Here is a 21,990-nt window from a genome sequence, read left to right on the forward strand (position 1 = left end):
TTTCAAATCACATATTATCAGTCGATATAGGGGTACCTTTTGAACTGATCTCTGATAATGGGTCGTACTTCAAAGCATAAATCATTACTCTATGTTTAAAGTTGAAGATCCGGAAGCACAAATCATCCCCCTACCATCCTCAGATCAATGGAACGGTTGAAGTAGTTATTAAGAGTCTCAAGAATATCATCAGGAAAATATGTCAATCACATCGAGATTGGTTAGAAAAATTATCATTCACGCTATGGACATATCGAACTTCAATTCGATCCTTTACTGGAGCTACTCCCTACTCCTTAGTGTATGGCATGGAAGTAGTCTTGCCAGTTGAAATGGAAATTTCGTCTCTCAGGGTCTTGTTGGAAAATCATTTGTTAAAAACAGATTGGGTTCGACAGCAGTATGAAGAATTAAACTTGATCGAAGTAAACGAGTTAAAGCCCTGTACCATGTGCAAGCTTATCTAAGAAGAGTCACCCGTGCATTTGACAAAAAGGTCAAAGCTCATCATTTACAAGTCAAGGATTTAACTATCAGACTTCAAAGAAAATTGAACACTCCTCCTCGACTATAGGAGAAAGTCTGAACCCAATTGGAGAAATTCATTCATTAAGGAAATACTGTCAGGAAAAGCTGTCAGACTTCAAGATCATGATGGAATCGAGTTACAAGAACCAACTAACCTTGACCAAATCAAACGGTACTACATTTAAGGAGGCCATTTTTGGCCGAATCAATTTTCCTATTACCTAGTTCTTTATTCTCCTTTCTCAACCCCTTTTGCAGCCTGTTCAAAAAGAGAAAAATTGTGCCTTTTATTTCTTATCCCGATCACCTAACCTAGGGGAGGGAATATCCGAACTACGTTTTGGTCTGATCCCAAAAATTTGGGATACGTAGACAACCTGAGAAGTTACTTCAGGCCCGACCACATCAAAATAAAAAAATATATATAGATTCCCCGACAAAGGAAAAATCTAAAAAGAAAAATATTCAAAAGAAAAAGAAATATCATCCAAAATGGGGAAAAAAGTTCAAGAAATTTTTTTTTGAAATGCCACACAAGGGGCATTTGGGTTTTTGAGCCTCAAAATTCCTCTTTTTTTATGCCTAGTCCCAAGCCTACCTATAAAAGTCCTCTTAAGTACCGTGTGAAAAAGTCAAGGAAGGTAGCGAAGCATGATCAGACAGTAATTCTAAAACTTCAGAGGAGAAGAAAAAGATTAAAAAAAAAATGAAGAAACCTGCTAAGTTGAAAACCCGGAAAGGGCGACTTAGGCAAAAATTAAGGCAAGCTCGCAAGGTTGAAAATCTGAAAGGACAACTTTGGCAACAATCAGAGCAAAGAAAAAAGAAAGAGCTCGCTAGATTGAAAACCTGAAAAGGCGATCTAGGCAAAAGCTAGAGCTAGCTCGCTAGATTGAAAACCTTAAAAGGCGATCTAAGCAAACATTAGAGCAATAAATAAAAACAGAAGAAAATCCCAAGCTGAAAGCGGCCCGAGCTGAAACATCAGAAGTCCGAATCATCAAGTTCAATACTCAGCTTAAACCAGGCATAGATTCAGAAGCCACAAGTATCTTGTCTATGATCGATCTGAAAATTCTTACTTCCCCAAGTGAACCAATGGAGAGAAGGGTGAATTCTATGATGAGTCTCAAAAGGAAATATTTTGTTTTCTTGAGCCTGACTCAAAATCTTCAATAAAATTAATCAAAATTAAAAAGTTGGATCTTTATTGCGCTTGTGATAATCAAATATTTCAAACCTTCATACAAGGGGAATTTTTTTTCTTCCTCTAAATATGTAATTTCCCCATTATACTAGGGGTATTTTTTAATGATGTGTTCAATACCATGTTTATTGTCAAGTTAGAGACATTTTGTTTTTGAGAAATGTTAATCCTAAAAGATAATGAGAACTCTAAACTTAAGGTTACACTCTTGATAGTAGTTTTTCAAAAAACTCTTAAGGGTCAAACTCAGGTTTTAAATTTATAAAACTTTTGGATAAAACCTTGAGATTCAAACACATGCATTTTAGATCTCACATAGGAGATAGGGCATCTATTCTGACCTAGATCTATTCATTCCCGGATTCAACCCCTCTTTTCCAGATTTTATTTTCAATCATTCTTTCCCAGATTTATTCCTTCATTCTCAGTTTTACTCAGTCAGATGCCGCCAAGGGTTTTCTTGGAATTATGCTCAGATGCCGCCAAGGGTTTTCTTAGAACTATGCTCAGATACCGCCGAGGGTTTTCTCGGAACTATGCTCAGATGCCGCCAAGGGTTTTCTTGGAATTATGCACAGATGCCGTCGAGGGTTTTCTCGGAATTATGCTCAGATGCCGCCAAGGGTTTTCTTGGAACTATACTCAGATGCCGCCAAGGATTTTCTTGGAATTATGCTCAGATACCGTCGAGGGTTTTCTCGGAACTATGCTCAGATGCCGCCAAGGGTTTTCTTGGAATTATGCTCAGATGCCGCCGAGGGTTTTCTCGGAACTATGCTAAGATTCCGCCAAGGGTTTTCTCGGAATTATGCTCAGATGCCGCCGAGGGTTTTCTCGGAATTATGCTCAGATGCCGCCGAGGGTTTTCTCGGAATTATGCTCAGATGCCACCAAGGGTTTTCTCGAAATTATGCTTAGATGCCGCCAAGGATTTTCTTTAAATTATGCTCAGATGCCGCCGAGGATTTTCTCAGAACTATGCTCAGATGTCGCCAAGGGTTTTCTTGGAATTATGCTCAGATGCCGCCGAGGGTTTTCTTGGAACTATGCTTAGATGCCGCCAAGGGTTTTCTTGGAATTATGCTCAGATGCCGTCGAGGGTTTTCTCGGAACTATGCTCAGATGCCGCCAAGGGTTTTCTCGTAATTATGCTCAGATGCCGCCAAGGATTTTCTTGGAATTATGCTCAGATGCCGCCGAGGGTTTTCTCGGAACTATGCTCAGATGTCGCCAAGGGTTTCTTGGAATTATGCTCAGATGCCGCCGAGGGTTTTCTCGGAACTATTCCCAGATGCCGCCAAGGGTTTTCTTGGAACTATGCTCAGATGCCGCCAAGGGTTTTCTTGGAATTATTCCCAGTTGCCGCCGAGGGTTTTCTCGAAACTATGCTCAGTTACCGCCGAGGGTTTTCTCGAAATTATGCTCAGATGCCGCCAAGGGTTTTCTTGGATTTATGCTCAATTTAAATTTACTTCATTTTTGACTCATTTCCAATTCAAACTCTTTGAAATCTATCTCAGATTTTGAGCCCACACACTTGCACAGTTGTTACATCAGTCAAGGAGAATTTTCTAAAATTCAAGGATCTGACACTGCCAGTGAGAGCTCGCGCTCAAGGACCTGACATTTTTCTAGCTCGGGGAGAGTTTTACGCTCAAGGATCCCAACGCCCCGACGAATTGTTAAATCAGGCTGCAAAATGAACTGTCACTAGCTCTGGCATTCGGATATCGAACTGTCTACCAAAATAGATTTGCTATCTAGTTTGTTTCAATCCTCTACAAAAGAGGTGCATCAGTAGACACCCCATTTTTGCATCCGCCTGATTAATCAAGTCGTCAACCCGATCGCAAAGGTTCCCAATGATGGATGTCTATTCCAATGCTTTATTTTGTTACCAGATATGTTTCAGAAATCCGGATGAGGTATCTCGAACTGACAAAACTTAGAAATCACGCTACGCTAGGAAAATATGACCCCAGAAACCTAGAAATCATCATCTTGCAAACCAAAAAGAAGTTTCACGATAAAAATCACTAAAAATGATTAAATTACCAAAATACCCCTAACATTAAAATAGCCCTAGAGCCTGCATTACGCTTAGGAAAACCCACTCAAACACATAAACAATAAACCGAAACCAAGTAAACCACTTCGCCAATTTTCACAAAATTTGACAAAATTACTAAAATACCCCTCATAAAGTTCACGACCATTTCATAAAAAAGAAACTTCATAAATCACAAAAACTAACATTCCCATTGAATTCCTTACGAAAAACTGATTCCAAAACATCCTGAACATTGAAAAACGACTTAAAACTTAAAAAATCCTCTCTGAGGGCAAAATGGTAATTTCACAATTTTAGTAATTAAATATTTCGAAATTAATAAATAATCATTAAATAATGTAAAGTGAAACATTAATAAAATTAATTATAAAATTTAAACCAAAAAAATGATCAATTAGGCTTTCAAGAAAAATTGTTGATGGTTCGCAAGATATTTCTTTAAGGACTCCTCCATTTGGGGGTCCAAAGAATCAAAGATATAATAAAGGGGGGTTCTCCAAAAATTTAAAGTCAACCAAGCAAGACTAAAGTCAAGATACTAAAGTCAATCAAATAAGACTAAAGTCAAAATTAAAGTCAATTAAGTAAGACTAGAGTCAAGTATTAAAGTCAATCTCATAAGACTAAAGTCAAAACCCTAAATCAAAACCCTAATCTAAACTAATCGAGTCAATCTCATAAGACTAAGGTCAAAATCCTAAATCAAAACCCTAATCTAATAAAGTCAATCTCATAAGACCAAGGTCAAAACCCTAAATCAAAACCCTAATCTAAACTAATCAAATCAATCTCATAAGACTAAAGTTAAAACCCTAAATTAAAACCCTAAAGACTAAGTCAAAACCCTAATTGAAACCCTAAAAGGAACCCTAATCAAACCCTAATGGTTCTAAAAACTTTATAAATAGGATCCTCCACACCCTATTTTCGTATTAAAGAAAAAACCCTAGAAAAAGTAGGTGAAGAAGCTTCCACAACCTCTCCAAAACCCTAACTTTGGAGCCCCAACTCCTTCCCTAACACCCCTACTCCGATTTTAGCTTAAAAAACACCCAAAAACCTCTTAAAAACATCCCAAAAATCCACAACAAATTCGAAGCACCCAGATCCAAAAGGAGATACCTTACCTCGAAGATCAAAAATCAGATCCAGAGATAGAACGAAGTAAGGAATACGATACAAGGAGCCGTTTTTGCCAGATCTGAGGGAATAACACTTTTGCAGATCGAAGGTAAGTTTTTTTTTATTTTTTTATATCTAAGTTTGTCATTAGCGATGTAGATTTATTTGGGATAAGTAGAGACCGGCAATGGCCGGGCGGGGTTGGTGCCTAAAACCTTCCAACCCCGTAACATGATCCCCGGATTAAGATTTTCTGTAGTAGAGTAGTTTTTATCCATTTTAGAGTCAGTTTGGTTCCTAGACCATAATAACTAGGTGGCGACTCCCAAACATCAAGGGTCAAAAGCGGATCCGTGCACCCCACGGATCGAGGGTGCTTTCAATGCCGTCGAGGGTTTTCTCGGAACTATGCTCAGATGCCGCCAAGGGTTTTCTTGGAATTATGCTCAGATGCCGCCGAGGGTTTTCTCGGAACTATGATCAGATGCCGCCAAGGGTTTTCTTGGAATTATGCTCAGATGCCGCTAAGGGTTTTCTTGGAATTATGCTCAGATGCCGCCGAGGGTTTTCTCGGAACTATGCTTAGATGCCGCCAAGGGTTTTCTTTGAATTATGCTCAGATACCGCCGAGGGTTTTCTCGAAACTATGCACAGATGCCGCCAAGGGTTTTCTTGGAATTATGCTAAGATACCGCCAAGGGTTTTCTCGGAACTATGCTCAGATACTGCCAAGGGTTTTCTCGGAATTATGCTCAGATGCCGCCGAGGGTTTTTTCGGAACTATGTTCAGATGCCGCCGAGGGTTTTCTCGGAACTATGCTCAGATGCCGCCAAGGGTTTTCTTGGAATTATGCTCAGATGCCGCCGAGGGTTTTCTTGGAACTATGCTCAGATGCCGCCAAGGGTTTTCTTGGAATTATGCTCAGATGCCGCTGAGGGTTTTCTCGGAACTATGCTCAGATGCCGCCAAGGGTTTTCTTGGAATTATGCTCAGATGCCGCCAAGGGTTTTCTTGGAATTATGCTCAGATGCCGCCGAGGGTTTTCTCGGAACTATGCTCAGATGCCGCCAAGGGTTTTCTTGGAATTATGCTCAGATGCCACCGAGCGTTTTCTCGGAACTATGCTCAGATGCCGCCAAGGGTTTCCTTGGAATTATGCTCAGATGCCGCCAAGGGTTTTCTTGGAATTATGCTCAGATGCCGCCGAGGGTTTTCTCGGAACTATGCTCAGATGGCGCCAAGGGTTTTTTGGAACTATGCTCAGATGCCGCCAAGGGTTTTCTTGGAATTATGCTCAGATGCCGCCAAGGGTTTCTTGGAATTATGCTCAGATGCCACTGAGGGTTTTCTCGGAATTATGCTCAGATGCCGCCAAGGGTTTTCTTGGAATTATGCTCAGTTACCGCCAGGGGTTTTCTTGGAACTATGCTCAGTTACCGGCGAGGGTTTTCTCGGAATTATGCTCTGATGCCGCCAAGGGTTTTCTTGGAATTATGCTCAGTTTATATTTACTTCATTCTTAGATTTTACTCATTTCCAACTAAAACTCTTTGAAATCTATCTTAGATTTTGAGCCCACACACTTGCACAGTTGTTACATCAGTTAAGGAGAATTTTCTAAAAATTTAAGGATCTGACTCTGCCAGTGAGAGCTCGCGCTAAAGGACCTGACATTTTTCTAGTTCGGAGAGAGTTTTACGCTCAAGGATCCGAATACCCCGACGAATCGTTAAATCAGGCTGCAAAATGAACTGTCACTAGCTTTGGCATTCGGATATCGCACTATTTATCAAAATAGATTTGCTATCTAGTTTGCTTCAAACCTCTGCTAAAGAGGGGCATCTGTAGACACCCCATTTTTGCACCCGCCTGATTAATTAAGTCGTCAACCAGATTGCAAAGGTTACCAATGATGGATGTCTATTCCAATACTTTATTTTGTTACCAGATATGTTTCAAAAATCCGGATGAGGTATCTCGAACTGACAAAACTTAGAAATCACGTTACACTAGGAAAATACGACCCCAGGAATATAGAAATCATCATCTTGCATACCCAAAAAGAAGCTTCACGATAAAAATCACTAAAAATGACACTAAATTATAAAAAATACCCCTAACATCAAAACAACCTTAGAGCCTGCATTACGCTTAGGAAAACTCACTCAAACACATAAAACAACAAATCGAAATCAAGTAAACCACTTCGTCAATTTTCACAAAATTTGACAAAATTACGAAGATACCCCTCATAAAGTTCACGACCATTTCATACAAAAAACTTCATAAATGACAAAAACCAACATTCCCATTGAATTCCTTGTGAAAAACTAATTCCAAAACATCCTGGAACATGGAAAAATGACTTAAAACATAAAAAATCCTCTCCGAGGGCAAAATGGTAATTTCACAATTTTAATAATTAAAAATTTTAAAATTAATAAATAAATCATTAAATATTGTAAAGTGAAACATTAATAAAATTAATTATAAAATTTAAACCAAAAAATTGATCAATCAGGCTTTCAAGAAAAATTGTTGAGGGTTCGCAAGATATTTCTTTAAGGACCTCTCCATTTGGGGGTCCAAAGAATTAAAGATATAATAGAGGGGGGTTCTCCAAAAATTTAAAGTCAATCAAGCAAAACTAAAGTCAAGATATTAAAGTCAATCAAATAAGATTAAAGTCAAAATTAAAGTCAATTAAGTAAGATTAAAGTCAAGTATTAAAGTCAATCTCATAAGACTAAAGTCAAAATCCTAAATCAAAACCCTAATCTAAACTAATCAAGTCAATCTCATAAGACTAAAGTCAAAACCCTAAGTCAAAACCCTAAAGACTAAGTCTATCTCATGAGACCAAAGTCTAAACCCTAATTAAAACTCTAAAAGAAACCCTAATCAAACCCTAATGCTTCTAAAAACATTATAAATAGAAGCCTCCGCACCCTATTTTCGGATCAAAGAAAAAATCCTAGGAAAAGTAGGTGAAGAAGCCTCCACAACCTCTCCAAAACCCTAATTTTGGAGCCCCAACTCCTTCCCTAACACCCCTACTTCGATTTTAGCCTAAAAAACACCCAAAAACCTCTCAAAAATCTACAACAAATTCGAAGCACCCAGATCCAAGAAGGAGATACCTTACCTCGGATATCAGGAATCAGATCTGGAGATAGAACGAAGTAAGGAATACGGTACAAGGAGCCGTTTTCACCAGATCTGAGGGAATAGCACTTTTGCAGATCGAAGGTAAGATTTTTCATTATTTTTTAATCTAGGTTTGTCATTAGCGATGTAGATTTATTTGGGATAAGTAGAGACCGGCAATGGCCGGGCGAGGTTGGTGCCTAACACCTTCCAACCCCGTAACATGATCCCCGGATTCAGATTTTCTGTAGAAGATTAGTTCATTATCCATTTTAGAGTCAGTTTGGTTCCTAGACCATAATAACTAGGTGGCGACTCCCAAACCCCAAGGGTCAAAAGCGGATCCGCGTACCCCGCGGATCGAAGGCGCTTTCACCCTCCTTCATTTTTCTTCAAGACCCCCTAACTTGTCTTTGATTATCACCTAGGGTCAACAACATTCTTTTCTATCCTTTTCTCCCTTACAATAGATTTTTGCTCTTCAATCTCAACAAATCACACACAAGTGAATATTCTCATTAAAGGTAAGGATAAGTGTCTAGGCTCAAAACCAGGTAGGAACATAAGTTTTAAAGAAAGAAAATTAAGGCTAAAAATTAAATAAATGGCTCAAATAGGTAACTAGCGGATAAAAATAATTAAGGTAGGCAAGAAAAACTCAAACGGTCCAAAGATAGCCTAAATCATTTCCTAAATAGCATGAAAGTCTAGGATTTCGCCTCGAGCGACAATCAACCAAGTTCTAAAATCTGTTGAGGCCTATTTTTCATTCACAAATGTCTAAATAAAATGTCTCTAAGTAGCAAAATATGATCATTATTCAAAATTACCATACTAGACCAACATTGAATATCCAATTCAAACAAAACAAACGTCTAAGCTATCCTCAAAGTCTAAGTAATATCGAATTCCAACTCAACAGCCACATATCATAGTAATCAAGTTATCATCATTAACTTTATGAATTGACTCGAAAACAAAAGAAATGCTCAAAAGTTGAAAATTTTAATGCAGAAAACAAATAAAAGAATAGAAAAGAATAAAAAAATTAAAAAATAGAAGAATGAAAAGAATGATAGTATGACTTTAATGCAGCTAACAACTCAAAGAATAAAAGAATCAAATTATTTTCTCCCCCCCCCCAAACTTAAGTATCGTCATTGCCCTCAATGAACAAAAGCAAACAAACTAAAGTAAGGAAATTAGGGGATATAATAACTCCTTTCTCGATTTATCTCCGGTACAACGACATTTTCTCCTTTCTTTTCAAGCAGTATCCACTTTTGCAAACCTCAAACCTCTTCTTCAAATATCGAATCCAAACTTCTATGCAATCACCTTCCTTCCCCCAAACTTAGTAGCAATCTTTCATTTTTCTGAGAAGAAACAAGAATAGTGAGAGTGATTTGAACAAATGAAAGAAATTTTGTGGATTTAAATAGAGTTAGGGGAGGTAGAAGGTTGAGGAAGATGAAGAGGTGAAGGAAAATGAGAGGTTTTTGAGAAAAGAAGAGAAAGAGGCGGAGAGAATGTGAGAGATTTGAACCAAATGACGGGTTTAATCCCTTAAAATTTCGACTTCTCGACTCGCGTCGCGGCAGGTAAGTCATTTCCGCCACGGCTAGTGCCCTAATTCCTTCAATTTGAGCTTGGCGTCTTTTCTGATTTTGAGAAACTGCCGCGGCACACATGTACCCACAGTTGCGGCGAAATTGACTGGACAACACTGAAAACGTTTATTCACCTGAAAAATAAAATCAACATAATTAAAATCAAAATAAATAACATAAAATAAATCCTAAACTACCTAATAAAATAAAATAACAACTAAAACTAAAATAAAATAAACTAATGAAATACTAAATCCTTGAAATTTTAGTTTTGAAAATAAATCGGGTTGCCTCCCGAAAAACGCTAAAATTTAAGTCTTTAGCTAGACTTTCTTGAATCTTCACTTCGGAATTGAGAGCAACATGGACACCCGGTCGGTATTAAAGTTCTCTCCGAAGTAGTGCTTCAATCGCTGCCCGTTTACTGTAAAAATCATTTTCGACGGATGCTTGACTTCTATTGCCCCCGATGGTAAGACCTTGTTGACAGTGAAAAGACCGGACCACCATGATCTTAATTTTCCCAAAAAAAGTTTAAGTCTTAAATTGAAGAGGAGAACTTGTTGTCCTTATTTGAATTCCCGTTTGTGAATGTGCCTATCATGCCTTCTCTTCGTATTTTCCTTATAGATCCTAACATTCTCATAAGCATCGTTCCGGAACTCTTCCATCTCATTTAGTTGTAACAGTCTCTTCTCCCCTGCAGCCTGTAAATTGAAATTCAAGAACTTAACAGTCCAATATGATCTATGTTCCAACTTAACTGGGAGATGACAAGATTTGCCATAAACCAATTGATATGGAGACATTCCAATAGGTGTCTTGAACGCTGTCCGGTAGGCCCATAGAGCATCATCCAATTTGCTTGACCAATCCTTCCTTGAAGAATTGACTATCTTATCTAGAATCCTCTTTAGCTCACAGTTGGATACCTCAACTTGACCACTTGTCTGCGGATGATAAGGTGTAGCCACCTAATGTGTCACTCCATATTTGCTCAGAAGTGAATCAAATTGTTTGTTACTGAAGTGTGATCCTCTATCACTTATGATAGGTCTTGGTGTTCCAAATCTTGTAAAAATATACTTCTTCAAAAATCTCACCACCACCCGAGCATCATTGGTTGGCAATGCTACAGCTTCAGCCCACTTGGACACATAATCTACAGCAACCAAAATAAAACGATTAGAAAAAGAAGATGGAAAAGGACCCATAAAATCAATACCCCAAACATCAAACAATTCAATTTCCAAAATATTTGTTACAGGCATCTCATTTTTCCTAGATATATTCCCAATCCTTTGACATTTATCACAATTGGCAACAAAATTATATGAATCTTTAAAAAGAGTAGGCCAATAAAATCTTGATTGTAAAATTTTTGCTGCTATCTAAATTGCTCCAAAGTGTCCTCCAACTTCGCGAGAATGACAATGTTGAAGAATATTCTCCATTTCCTCTTCCGGTACAAATCTTCTAGTTATACGATCACCACACATCTTGTAAAAGAATGGATCATCCTATATGAGATACTTAATATCTGAAAAGAACTTCTTCCTCCTTTGGTGGGTGAGTTCGGTAGGCACAATCCCCCTAGTCAAATAGTTGACAAAATCAGCATACCATGGGGCTTCTCCAACTGCAAACAGCTGCTCATCCGAAAATTTCTCATTAATATCCCTATCAACCTCTTCATTTGGCTGCACATGGTCCATCCTAGAAAGATGATCTGCAACTACATTTTCGGTTCCTTTCTTGTCCTTGGTTTCCAAGTCAAATTCCTGCAAAAGTAAAATCCATCTTAGCAACCTTGGCTTTGCATCTTTTTTAGCAAATAAATACCTCAAAGTCGAATGATCGGTGTAGACAATCATTTTAGAACCTATTAAATAAGACTGAAATTTGTCAAAAGCATAAACAACTGTTAAAAGCTCTTTTTCGGTAGTTGCATAATTCAATTGAGCCTCATTTAAAACTTTGCTAGCATAATAAATCACATGAAAGACCTTATCTTTTCGCTGCCCTAAAACAGCACCTATAGCATATTCACTAGCATCACACATCAAAGTAAAAGGCAATTCCCAATCGGGTGCAGTAATAACAGGAGAAGATATCAATTTCACTTTAAGAGTTTCAAAAGCATCTATACATTCTTTGGAAAAATAAAAAACTGCATCTTTTACCAACAATTCACAAAGAGGTTTACCAATTTTAGAAAAATCTTTAATAAATCTCCTGTAAAATCCTGCATGTCCAAGAAAACTTCTAACTCCCTTAACATTGGTAGGAGGTGGAAGCTTCTCAATTACATTAATTTTTGCTCGATCCACCTCAATTCCTTTAACAGAAATTCGATGTCCCAACACAATTCCTTCTTTTACCATAAAATGACATTTTTCCCAATTCAAGACCAAGTTTGTGTCAACACATCGCTATAAAACCAAAGAGAGATTAGAAAGATAATTATCAAAAGAAGAACCAAAAACAGAAAAATCATCCATGAACACTTCAATGTATTTTTCAACCATATCGAAAAAAATTGACATCATGCAACGTTGAAAAGTAGCAGGGGCGTTGCACAATCCGAATGGCATTCTTCTATAAGCAAAGGTTCCATATGGACATGTAAAAGTGGTCTTCTCTTGATCCTCCGGTGCTATTGGAATTTGATTATAGCCCGAATATCCATCTAAGAAACAATAATAGTCATGCCCGGAAAGTCTCTACACCATTTGGTCAATGAAGGGCAAAGGAAAGTGATCCTTTCTTGTGGCATCATTGAGTTTCCGGTAATCTATACAAACTCTCCATCCTCTCACCGTTCTTGTGGATATAAGCTCATTGTTGTCATTCTTCACTACGGTCATACCACCTTTCTTAGGAACCATTTGGACCGGACTTACCCATGAACTATCCGAGATTGGATAAATTGTACCTGCATCCAAAAGCTTCACAGCCTCATTTTTCACCACTTCTTGGATGGAAGGATTTAATCTTCTTTGAGGTTGCACCAATGGCTTGTAGCTCTCTTCCATCAAAATCTTGTGCATACAAATAGATGGGCTAATTCCCTTGATATCATCGATAGTCCATCCAATAGCTTTCCTATGCTCCCTTAAAATCCTCAATAACTTTTCCTCCTCCAAATCATTCAAAGAAGAGTTAATAATAACATGATAATAACAAGACTCTTCTAAGAAAACATACCTAAGATGTGATGGCAATTGTTTAAGTTCAAGTTTAGAAGGTTCCTTTTTAGATGATGGTTCATTAAAATGCACAGTTCCCAACTCTTTAAATTTAAGCCTTTTTGAAAACTCACAAGGTGGCAAAGCATCAAGATTATTCACACATTCAATTATATCTTCATCATCACTTAGAGTTCCTAAAGTTCTACCATTTAATATGCAATTTTCCAAAGGTAAGGGAGGAAAATATTCATTAAAATTTTCAGCTACTACCCTATCCAAAACACTTATTGCAAAACATGCATCAACATCGGAAGGAAATTTCATAGCATGAAAAATATTAAAAGTTACTTGTTCATCTTGAACTCTTAAAATCAACTTACCTTGATGAACATCTATGAGAGTTCTACCTGTAGCGAGAAAAGGTCTTCCCAATATGAGTGTAATATCCTTGTCTACTTCCATATCCAAAATGATAAAATTAACAGGAAATATGAATTTGTCCACTTTTACCAAAACATCCTCAATAATGCATCTAGGATGCTTGATAGATCTATCTGCAAGCTGCAAGGATACCGTAGTTGGCTTCACTTTTCCTAAACCGAGTTTCCTGAAAATAGAGAGAGGCATCAAATTAATACTTGCACCAAGATCACATAAAACTCTATCAAAATTAAAATCACAAATAGTGCAAGGAATAGTGAAACTCCTTGGATCTTTTAGCTTTTGGGGAAGCTTTCTTTGAAGAATAGCACTACATTCTTCCGTGAACATAACCTTCTCATTATCCACTAATTTCCTCTTGTTTGATATAATCTCCTTCAAGAACTTAGCATATTTCGACATTTGCTCCAGCATATCTACAAAAGGAAAATTAATATGTAAGCTTTTAAAAATATCAATAAATTTAGGAAATTAATTATCTAAATTTTACTTTCGCAATCTTTGAGGAAAAGGAATGGGATTAGAAGATTGTTGTGGAATAGGTTGTTGAATAGGAGCGGTAGCATCTTGATCTTTAGGAAGAACAGTTTCATCCTCATTTGCTTGCTTTCTACTCCCCTTTGATTGTTCTAACTTCTTCCCACTTCTAAGAGTTATAGCTTTCACATGCTCCTTGGGATTCTTCTCAGTATTACTTGGGAGTACTCCTTGAGTTCTTTCCGTCAATAGCTTGAAAATTTCTCCAACTTGATGTTCAAGGTTGCGCAGACTTGCACCTTGATTTCTGAAATTGGCTTGGGTATCATCAATGAATGCATTAGTCTTTTGCATAAATTGGGTGAAGATCTCTTCCATGGTTGGTTTCTTCTCTTGAGATTGAAAAGAAGAAGGCGATTTTTGCATATTTGCATTGTTGCTCCATCAGAAGTTAAGATGATTCGTCCACCCTTAATTGTAGTAATTGGAATTAGGATTGTATTGTCTTTAATTGTTGGTCACATAATTCACTTGTTCAGAAGAATTTGCTTCATATGGGCCTTGACACTCCACAGTAGGATGATTCCCTACACAATTATCACAAACTACATTAGAAACTGTAGCAACATTCATTTTCTTAAAATTATTATTTAAAATAGCAACTTGAGCAGTCAAATTAATAAAAGCATCAATGTCATGAACTCCGACTGTCCTTTTCTGTGCATTTCTATCAGATTTCAGGAAGTTGTTACTAGCCATGACTTCAATAAGTTCATATCCTTCCTCCGATGTCTTGTTGAAGAATGCTCCTCCACTTGCTGCATCCACCATGGTTTGAGTATTTGAGAGCAAACCATTATAAAACGTTTGCACTTGCATCCATAACGGTAGTCCATGGTGCGGGCACTTCCTTAAGAGATCTTTAAACCTCTCCCAAGCTTCATAGAGAGATTCTTGATCTTACTGCAGAAAATTGGTTATATCGTTCCTCATCTTTGCAGATTTCGCTGGTAGAAAGTACTTAGTCAGAAAGGCATTAACCAGCCCATCCCATGTAGTAATGGTTCCTGAAGGTAGCGAGGTCAACCATGCCTTAGCCTTGTTGTTCAATGAGAACGGAAACAAACGCAGTCTTATGGCATCATCAGTCACCCCATTGTGCTTGAATGAATCACAACATCATCCAGTTGTTCTTTGAAGATCATAGTGCCTCAATCCTGTTGGTTGTAAGTAATGTCTCAGTCCTCAGTCCTAATCAAGCCCATTGTGGGTAGTTGTATTGAGTTTTCATGAGTTATTTGAGTTAGCTCGAGTCAATTTTTCAATGTCATATTTTCTTTAGATCGAGTCTACTCTTTTCCTATTGAGTCGAGTTAGTTTTTATTGAGTTTATAGAGGTGTCTGTCGTCCCTTCTGATTTGATTGAATGAAGAAAATTTTTTAATACCTCAAGCACATTAAAGAATTAACTAATAATCTAGCTTCAAGCATATATTTTTCTCCTGAACAAGAAAGATAAGAGTCGGGATCAAGAAAGCAAAGGTTATTGACCTCGGAACAGAAAAAATTCCTAAAGAGATTCAAATAGAAACCATCTTATCTCCATCTCCAGAAGAACACAAGGGGATAATGAATTTTCTTAGAAATTTCGAAGACTTGTTCACGTGGGCCTATGAGGATATGTGTTAGGTGCAAGTTTGGGTATTGTCTAACACGGATTATATATTGACTCGTCTATATCGATGGAATCAAAGAAGAGGTTATAAAATACATCAGCACTATCCTTACTACATCTTGAGTTGCAATCACATATTATCAATCGATATGGGGATACCTTTTGAACTGATCTCTGATAATGGGTCGTACTTTAAAGCTTAAATCATTACTTCGTGTTCAAAGTTGAAGATCCGGAATCACAAATCATCCTCCTACCGTCCTCAGATCAATGGAACGGTTGAAGCAGTTAGTAAGAGTATCAAGACTATCATCAGGAAAATGAGTCAATAACATCGAGATTGGTCAGAAAAATTATCATTCACGCTGTGGACATATCAAACCCTAATTCGATCCTCTATTGGAGCTACTCCCTACTCTTTAGTGTAATGGCATGGAAGCAGTCTTGCCAGTTGAAATGAAAATTCCGTCTCTCAGGGTCTTATTGGAAAATCATTTGTTAGAAACAGATTAGGTTCGTCAGCAGTATGAAGAATTAAACTTGATCGAAGAAAACGAGTTAAAAAGCCCTGTACCACGTGCAAGCTTATCTAAGAAGAGTCACATGTGCATTTGACAAGAAGGTCAAAGCTCATCATTTACAAGTCAAAGATTTAACTATCAGACTTCAAAGAAAATTGAACACTCCTCCATGACTATAGGGAAAAGTCTAAACCTAATTGGAGAAATTCATTCATTAAGGAAGTACGTTCTGGAAAAGTCTCAGACTTCAAGATCATGATGGAGGTGAACTACCAGAACCAACCAACCTTGACCAGATCAAGCGGTACTACATTTAAGGAGGCCATCTTTGGCCGAATCAATCCTCATATTACTCAGTTACCCTGTTCAACATATCCTTTCTCAACCCTTTGTAGCCTTTTAAAAAAAAATGAATGATGCCTTTTTTCTTTCTCAGCCCGATCACCTAACCTAGGGGGGAAGCTTCGAACTACGTTTTGATCTGATCCCAAAATTTTGGGGTACGTAGGCAACCTGAGAAGTTACTTCAGGCCCGACCACATCAAAATAAAAAAAATCTATTTCCCCACACAAAAAATCAAAAAATCAAAAAATCAAAAAAAAATTCAAAAAAGAAAGAAATATCATCCAAAATGGGGAAGAAAATTCAAGAAAATGAAATGCCACACAAGGGGCATTTGGGTTTTTGAGCCTCAAAATCCCTTTCTTTTTTTTATACCCAGTCCTAAGCCTACCTATAAAAGTCCTCCTAAGTACCGTACGAGAAGTCAAGGAAGATAACAAAGCATGATCAGACAGCAACTCCAAAGTGCAGAGGAGAAAAAAGAAAAAAAAATGATGAAGCCTGCTAAGTTGAACCCGAAAAGGGCGACTTAGGCAAAAATAAGGCAAGCTCGCAAGGTTGAAAATCTGAAAGGACAACTTTGGCAACAATCAGAGCAAAGAAAAAAAAGAGCTCGCTAGATTGAAAACCTGAAGAGGCGATCTAGGCAAAAGTTAGAGCAAGCTCGCTAGATTGAAAACCTGAAAAGGCGATCTAGGCAAAAATTAGAGCAACAAAGAAAAATAGAAGAAAATCCCAAGCTGAGAGCGGTCCAAGCTGAAACATCAGAAGTCCGAATAATCAAGTTCAATACTTAGCTTATACCAGGCATAGACTCAGGAGCCCCAAGTATCTTGTCTACGATCGATCTGAAAATGTTTACTACCCCAAGTGAACCAAGGGAGATAAGGGTGAATTCTATGATGAGTCTCGAAAGGAAATAATTTTGTACTCTTGAGCCTGACTCAAAACCTTCAATAAAATTAATCAAAATTAAAAGTTAAGTCTTTATTGCGCTTGTGGTAATCAATTATTTCAAACCTTCATACAAGGGGTATTTTCTTTCTTTTGTTAATGTAACTTTTCCCTCTTATACTAGGGGCATTTTTTTATGATGTGTTCAATTATTTTCAAGGCCATGGTCATTGTCAAACTAGGGGCATTTTGTCTTCGAGCAATGTTAATCCTAAAAAATAATGACAACCCCAAATTTAAGGTAACCCTCTTGATAACAGTTTTTCAAAAAACTCTTGAGGTTCGAAAGAAATAAAAATTCAGGTTTTAAAACTTTTTGATAAATCCTTGAGGTTCAAACAAAAGCATTTCGGATCTCACATAGGAGATATAACATTCTTTCAGTCTCTAGATTCTTTTCCAGATTTAATCATTCTTGGAATCAATCATTTCTCTTCCAGATTTATTCGTTCTCCGGTTCGTTTGAATCAATTTTCTCCAAAATTCATTCATTCCTTTACCAGTTTTGCTCAGTCTCCGCCAAGGGTTATCTTGGATTTTGTTTAGTCTCCGCCAAGGGTTATCTTGGATTTTGCTCAGTTGCCGCCAAGGGTTATCTTGGATTTTGCTCAGTCTCCGCCAAGGGTTATCTTGGATTTTGCTCAGTTTCTGCCAAGGGTTATCTTGGATTTTGCTCAGTCTCCGCCAAGGGTTATCTTGGATTTTGCTCAGTTGCCACCAAGGGTTTTGCTCAGTCTCCGCCAAGGGTTATCTTGGATTTTGCTCAGTTGCCGCCAAGGGTTATCTTGGATTTTGCTCAGTCTCCGCCAAGGGTTATCTTGGATTTTGCTCAGTTGTCGCCAAGGGTTATCTTGGATTTTGCTCAGTCTCCGCCAAGGATTTTGCTCAGTCTCCGCCAAGGGTTCTTGGATTTTGCTCAGTTGCCGCCAAGGGTTATCTTGAATTTTGCTCAGTTGCCGCCAAGGGTTATCTTGGATTTTGCTCAGTCTCCGCCAAGGGTTATCTTGGATTTTGCTCAGTTGCCGCCAAGGGTTATCTTGGATTTTGCTCAGTCTCCGCCAAGGGTTATCTTGGATTTTGCTCAGTCTCCGCCAGGGGTTATCTTGGATTTTGCTCAGTCTCCGCCAAGGGTTATCTTGGATTTTGCTCAGATGTCGCCAAGGGTTATCTTGGATTTTGTTCAATTACAGTCGAGGGTTTTTCGAAGTTATTTTCAGTTTATACTCAAATTATGCTCAAATTATACTCAGATTTTACTCAGTTTTCACAGTACACACACTTGCACATTTGCACTTTTTAGTCAGGGAGAATTCTCTAAAATTCGAGGATCTGACACTATCAGTGAGAGCTTGCGCTCAAGGACCTGACAACTTTTTGATTCGGGGAGAGCTTTACCCTCAAGGATCCGAACACCCTGACGAATTACTAAATCAGGCTGCAAAATGAACTGTCACTAGCTTTGGCATTCGGATGTCGCACTATCTACCAAAATAGATTTGCTATCTAGTTTGCTTCAACCCTCTGCCAAAGAGGGGCATCTGTAGACACCCCATTTTTGCATCCGCCTGATTAATCAATTTGTCAACCCGATCGCAAGGATTCCCAATGATGGATGTGTATTCCATTGCTTTACTTTGTTACCAGATTTGTTTCAGAAATCCAGATGAGGTATCTCGAATTGACAAAACCTTAGAAACCACGCTACGCTAGGAAAATACGAACCCAGAAACATAGAAATCATCATCTTGCAGACTAAAAAGAAACTTCACGATAAAAATCACTAAAAAATTACCAAATTATCAAAATACCACTAACATCAAAACAACCCTAGAGCCTACTTACGCTTAGGAAAATCCATTCGAACACATAAAATAACAAATCGGAACCAAATAAATCATTTCACCAATTTTAACAGAATTTGACAAAATTACGAAAATACCCCTCATAAAGTTCACAATAATTTCACATAAAAATTTTCATAAATGACACAAACCAAGATTCTCATTGAATTCCTTACGAAAAACTGATTCTAAAACATCCTAGAACATTAAAAACCGACTTGAAACGTGAAAAGTCCTCTCCGGGGGCAAAACGGTAATTTCACAATTTTCATAATTAAAAAATTTGAAATTAATAACTAAAACATTAAATAATTAAATTTAAACATTAATGAAATTAATTTTGAACCTAAAAAATCGATCAATCGGACTTTCAAGTAAAATTGTTGAGGGTTCGTGGGATATTTCTTTAAGGACCCCTCCATTTGGGGGTCCAAAGAATTAAAGATATTTTAGAGGGGGGTTCTCCAAAATTAAAAGTAAATCAAGCAAGACTGAAGTCAAGGTATTAAAGTCAATCAAGTGAGACTCAAGTCAAAATTAAAGTCAATAAGCAAGACTAAAGTCAAGATATTAAAAGTCAATCAATTAAGACTAAAGTCAAAACATTAAAAGTCAATCAAATAAGACCAAAAGTCATAATAGAATTATAATTGATTAATAACTCTATCTAATAGAGTTCTAATTTAAAATAATTCTACCTAAAACAATTCTAATTAAAACACAATTCTACCTAAAATAATTTTAACTAAAACACAACTCTATCCAAATCAACCTTAAAAAAATTCTATAAATAGAGGTGCTCACACCCTATTTTCGTATCAAATGAAAACCCTAAGAAAAGTAGGTCTAGAAGCTCCCCTAGCCCCCCATAAACCCTAGTTTTGGAGCCCCAACTCCTTAGCTAACATCCCTCCTTCAATTTTAGTCCAGAAAACACTCAAAAGCCTTCTAAAAACACCCCCAAATCCTCAACGAACTTGAAGAGTTCAGATTCAAAAACAAGGAGATACCTTGCCTCGGAGATCCGAAGTCAATCCGGAAAACAGAACGAAGCAAGGGAGCACGGTACAAGGAGTTCTTTTTGTCAGATCTAAGGGAACCAAGTCCTTGCCATCGGAAAGGTAAATTTTTATTTTTATTTTCTATTTTTATCTAGGTTTTAGCAATGTAATCTACTTGGGAATTTAGTAGAGACCGGCTTTGGCCGGGCGGGATTGGTGCCTAACACCTTCCAATCCCGTAACATGATCTCCGAATTCAGTTTTCTTGGTTTTAGATTAGTTTTTATCCGTTTAGAGTCATTGTTCGGTTCCTAGACCGTAATAACTAGGTGGCGACTCCCAAACATCAAGGGTCAAAAGCGGATCCGCACACCCCGCGGATCGAGGGCGCTTTCACCTATTTAGCCTTCTAAGTGTCTTATTGATATCAAGGTCGATTGGCACTAAATCCAAGCTACTTGTCCGTCTCATACACTAAGAAAAACCTAAAAAGAGAAAAACGAATAAAGTAAGAATAAAAATCAAATTAGTAAAAAAAGCAATTGGTATTAATATTAGTAATCTTTAATCCCCGGTAACGACGCCAAAAACTTGATGCGTATGATTTATGCTAGCAAGTGCACTAATCGTTTCAAGTAATAATATAAGATATCGTTCCCACGAAGATTAAGTTACTAAGGCGGTGTTTGTTTGCGCTATTTTTCAGTGCTTATTGCTGAAAAAAATTAAATTCAGCACTTTTGTCAAAATAGCGCATTTGTTTACTCGTGCTTATTGCTGAAAATAAGTGAAAAAAATTCAGCACTATTTTGATGCTGAAAAAAAGTGCAGAAGCGGTAAGCACTTCGCTTTTTTCAACACGGACAAGTATGCCCTTTGTTTTTTTGAACATGGACAAGTATGCACTTATTCTTAAAAGGATATTACCTCTTACATCCCATTAATAAGTATATAAACACCCCACAAATTAATAAACCCACACTATAGCTAAATTATTTTGTCTTATATGGGTTAAAAGTTTTGGAATGAGTTGACTTTTGGTGAGGATAATCTCTACAATGAGGAGATCATCTTCACAAAAAATCAGCACATCTTGAAACTTCTAACCCTATCAAAACAAGTTCAAATATCGTAAATTGTCCCTTTTAAAAAAAAAATTTATTTTTAACGAGTTAGAAGTTTCAAAATAGACTGATTTTTGGTGAGGATGATCTCTAGACCATCCTCACTAAAAATTTGCTCATTCCAAAAACTTTAACCCATATAAAACAAAACAAAAAATGGCTATAATGTGGATTGTCCTTATTAATTCATAGGGTGCTTTTATAATTACACATCCTTCATTTCCATCGAAAATTATTCATCCAAAATAAGTTCTTTTAAAGTTGATTTCAAATTTTAGTGACTTGTATGACATTATTTTTCATTTGAAATTTGTGGGTTTTTATAAATAGAAATTATTATTTATAAATTGAAGATTATTTGAGAATTATTTATTATTTAAAAATAAATTGTATTTTAATTTTATAAGAAATAATATATTTTATTGTGTTTGATAATAAATAAGTATTTGAAACATGTAAACAATGTATAATATGATTGTAAGGGTAACAAAGACAATTTATCAGTTTCAGCAATATGTAATAAACATGATTCGGCATCTAAACAAACAACTTTTTTAGCACTTAAATTCAGCGCTTATAAGTTTCAGCGCTTAATGCTATTCAGCACTTATTTTTTTTCAGTTTAACAAACAACACCTAAGTACCAAAAATAATCACTTAAATTACTATTTGATGACCGAGAATTGTAGAATTGCAAATTGAAATAACAATGAAACAAGAAAGAATGGATTCTTAT

The 21,990-nt window shown here is 37.1% G+C and overlaps 1 protein-coding gene and 1 non-coding gene across 2 annotated transcripts in view; one reads left to right on the forward strand and one right to left on the reverse strand.

The window, feature by feature from the left end:
* LOC147410773 (uncharacterized) overlaps window positions 1-13,720 on the reverse strand; it is a 38,471-nt gene extending 24,751 nt beyond the window's left edge. The window contains 6 exon segments of the mRNA XM_086424937.1: window positions 10,293-10,393; window positions 10,478-10,660; window positions 10,790-10,848; window positions 10,912-10,985; window positions 11,310-12,118; window positions 12,506-13,720. Of these exon segments, the coding sequence (XP_086281063.1) occupies window positions 10,293-10,393; window positions 10,478-10,660; window positions 10,790-10,848; window positions 10,912-10,985; window positions 11,310-12,118; window positions 12,506-13,720 (2,441 nt within the window).
* Window positions 13,721-14,684: 964 nt separating this feature from the next.
* On the forward strand, window positions 14,685-14,791 carry LOC147410774 (small nucleolar RNA R71). The gene has a single exon (XR_015182824.1). It is a non-coding gene; the product is annotated as a small nucleolar RNA R71 (small nucleolar RNA).
* The last annotated feature ends 7,199 nt before the right edge of the window (window positions 14,792-21,990 follow it).

This window comes from Akebia trifoliata, chromosome 1 (assembly GCF_017979445.1).
Source record: "Akebia trifoliata isolate Shusen 1 chromosome 1, ASM1797944v1, whole genome shotgun sequence".
Lineage (NCBI taxonomy): Eukaryota > Viridiplantae > Streptophyta > Magnoliopsida > Ranunculales > Lardizabalaceae > Akebia > Akebia trifoliata.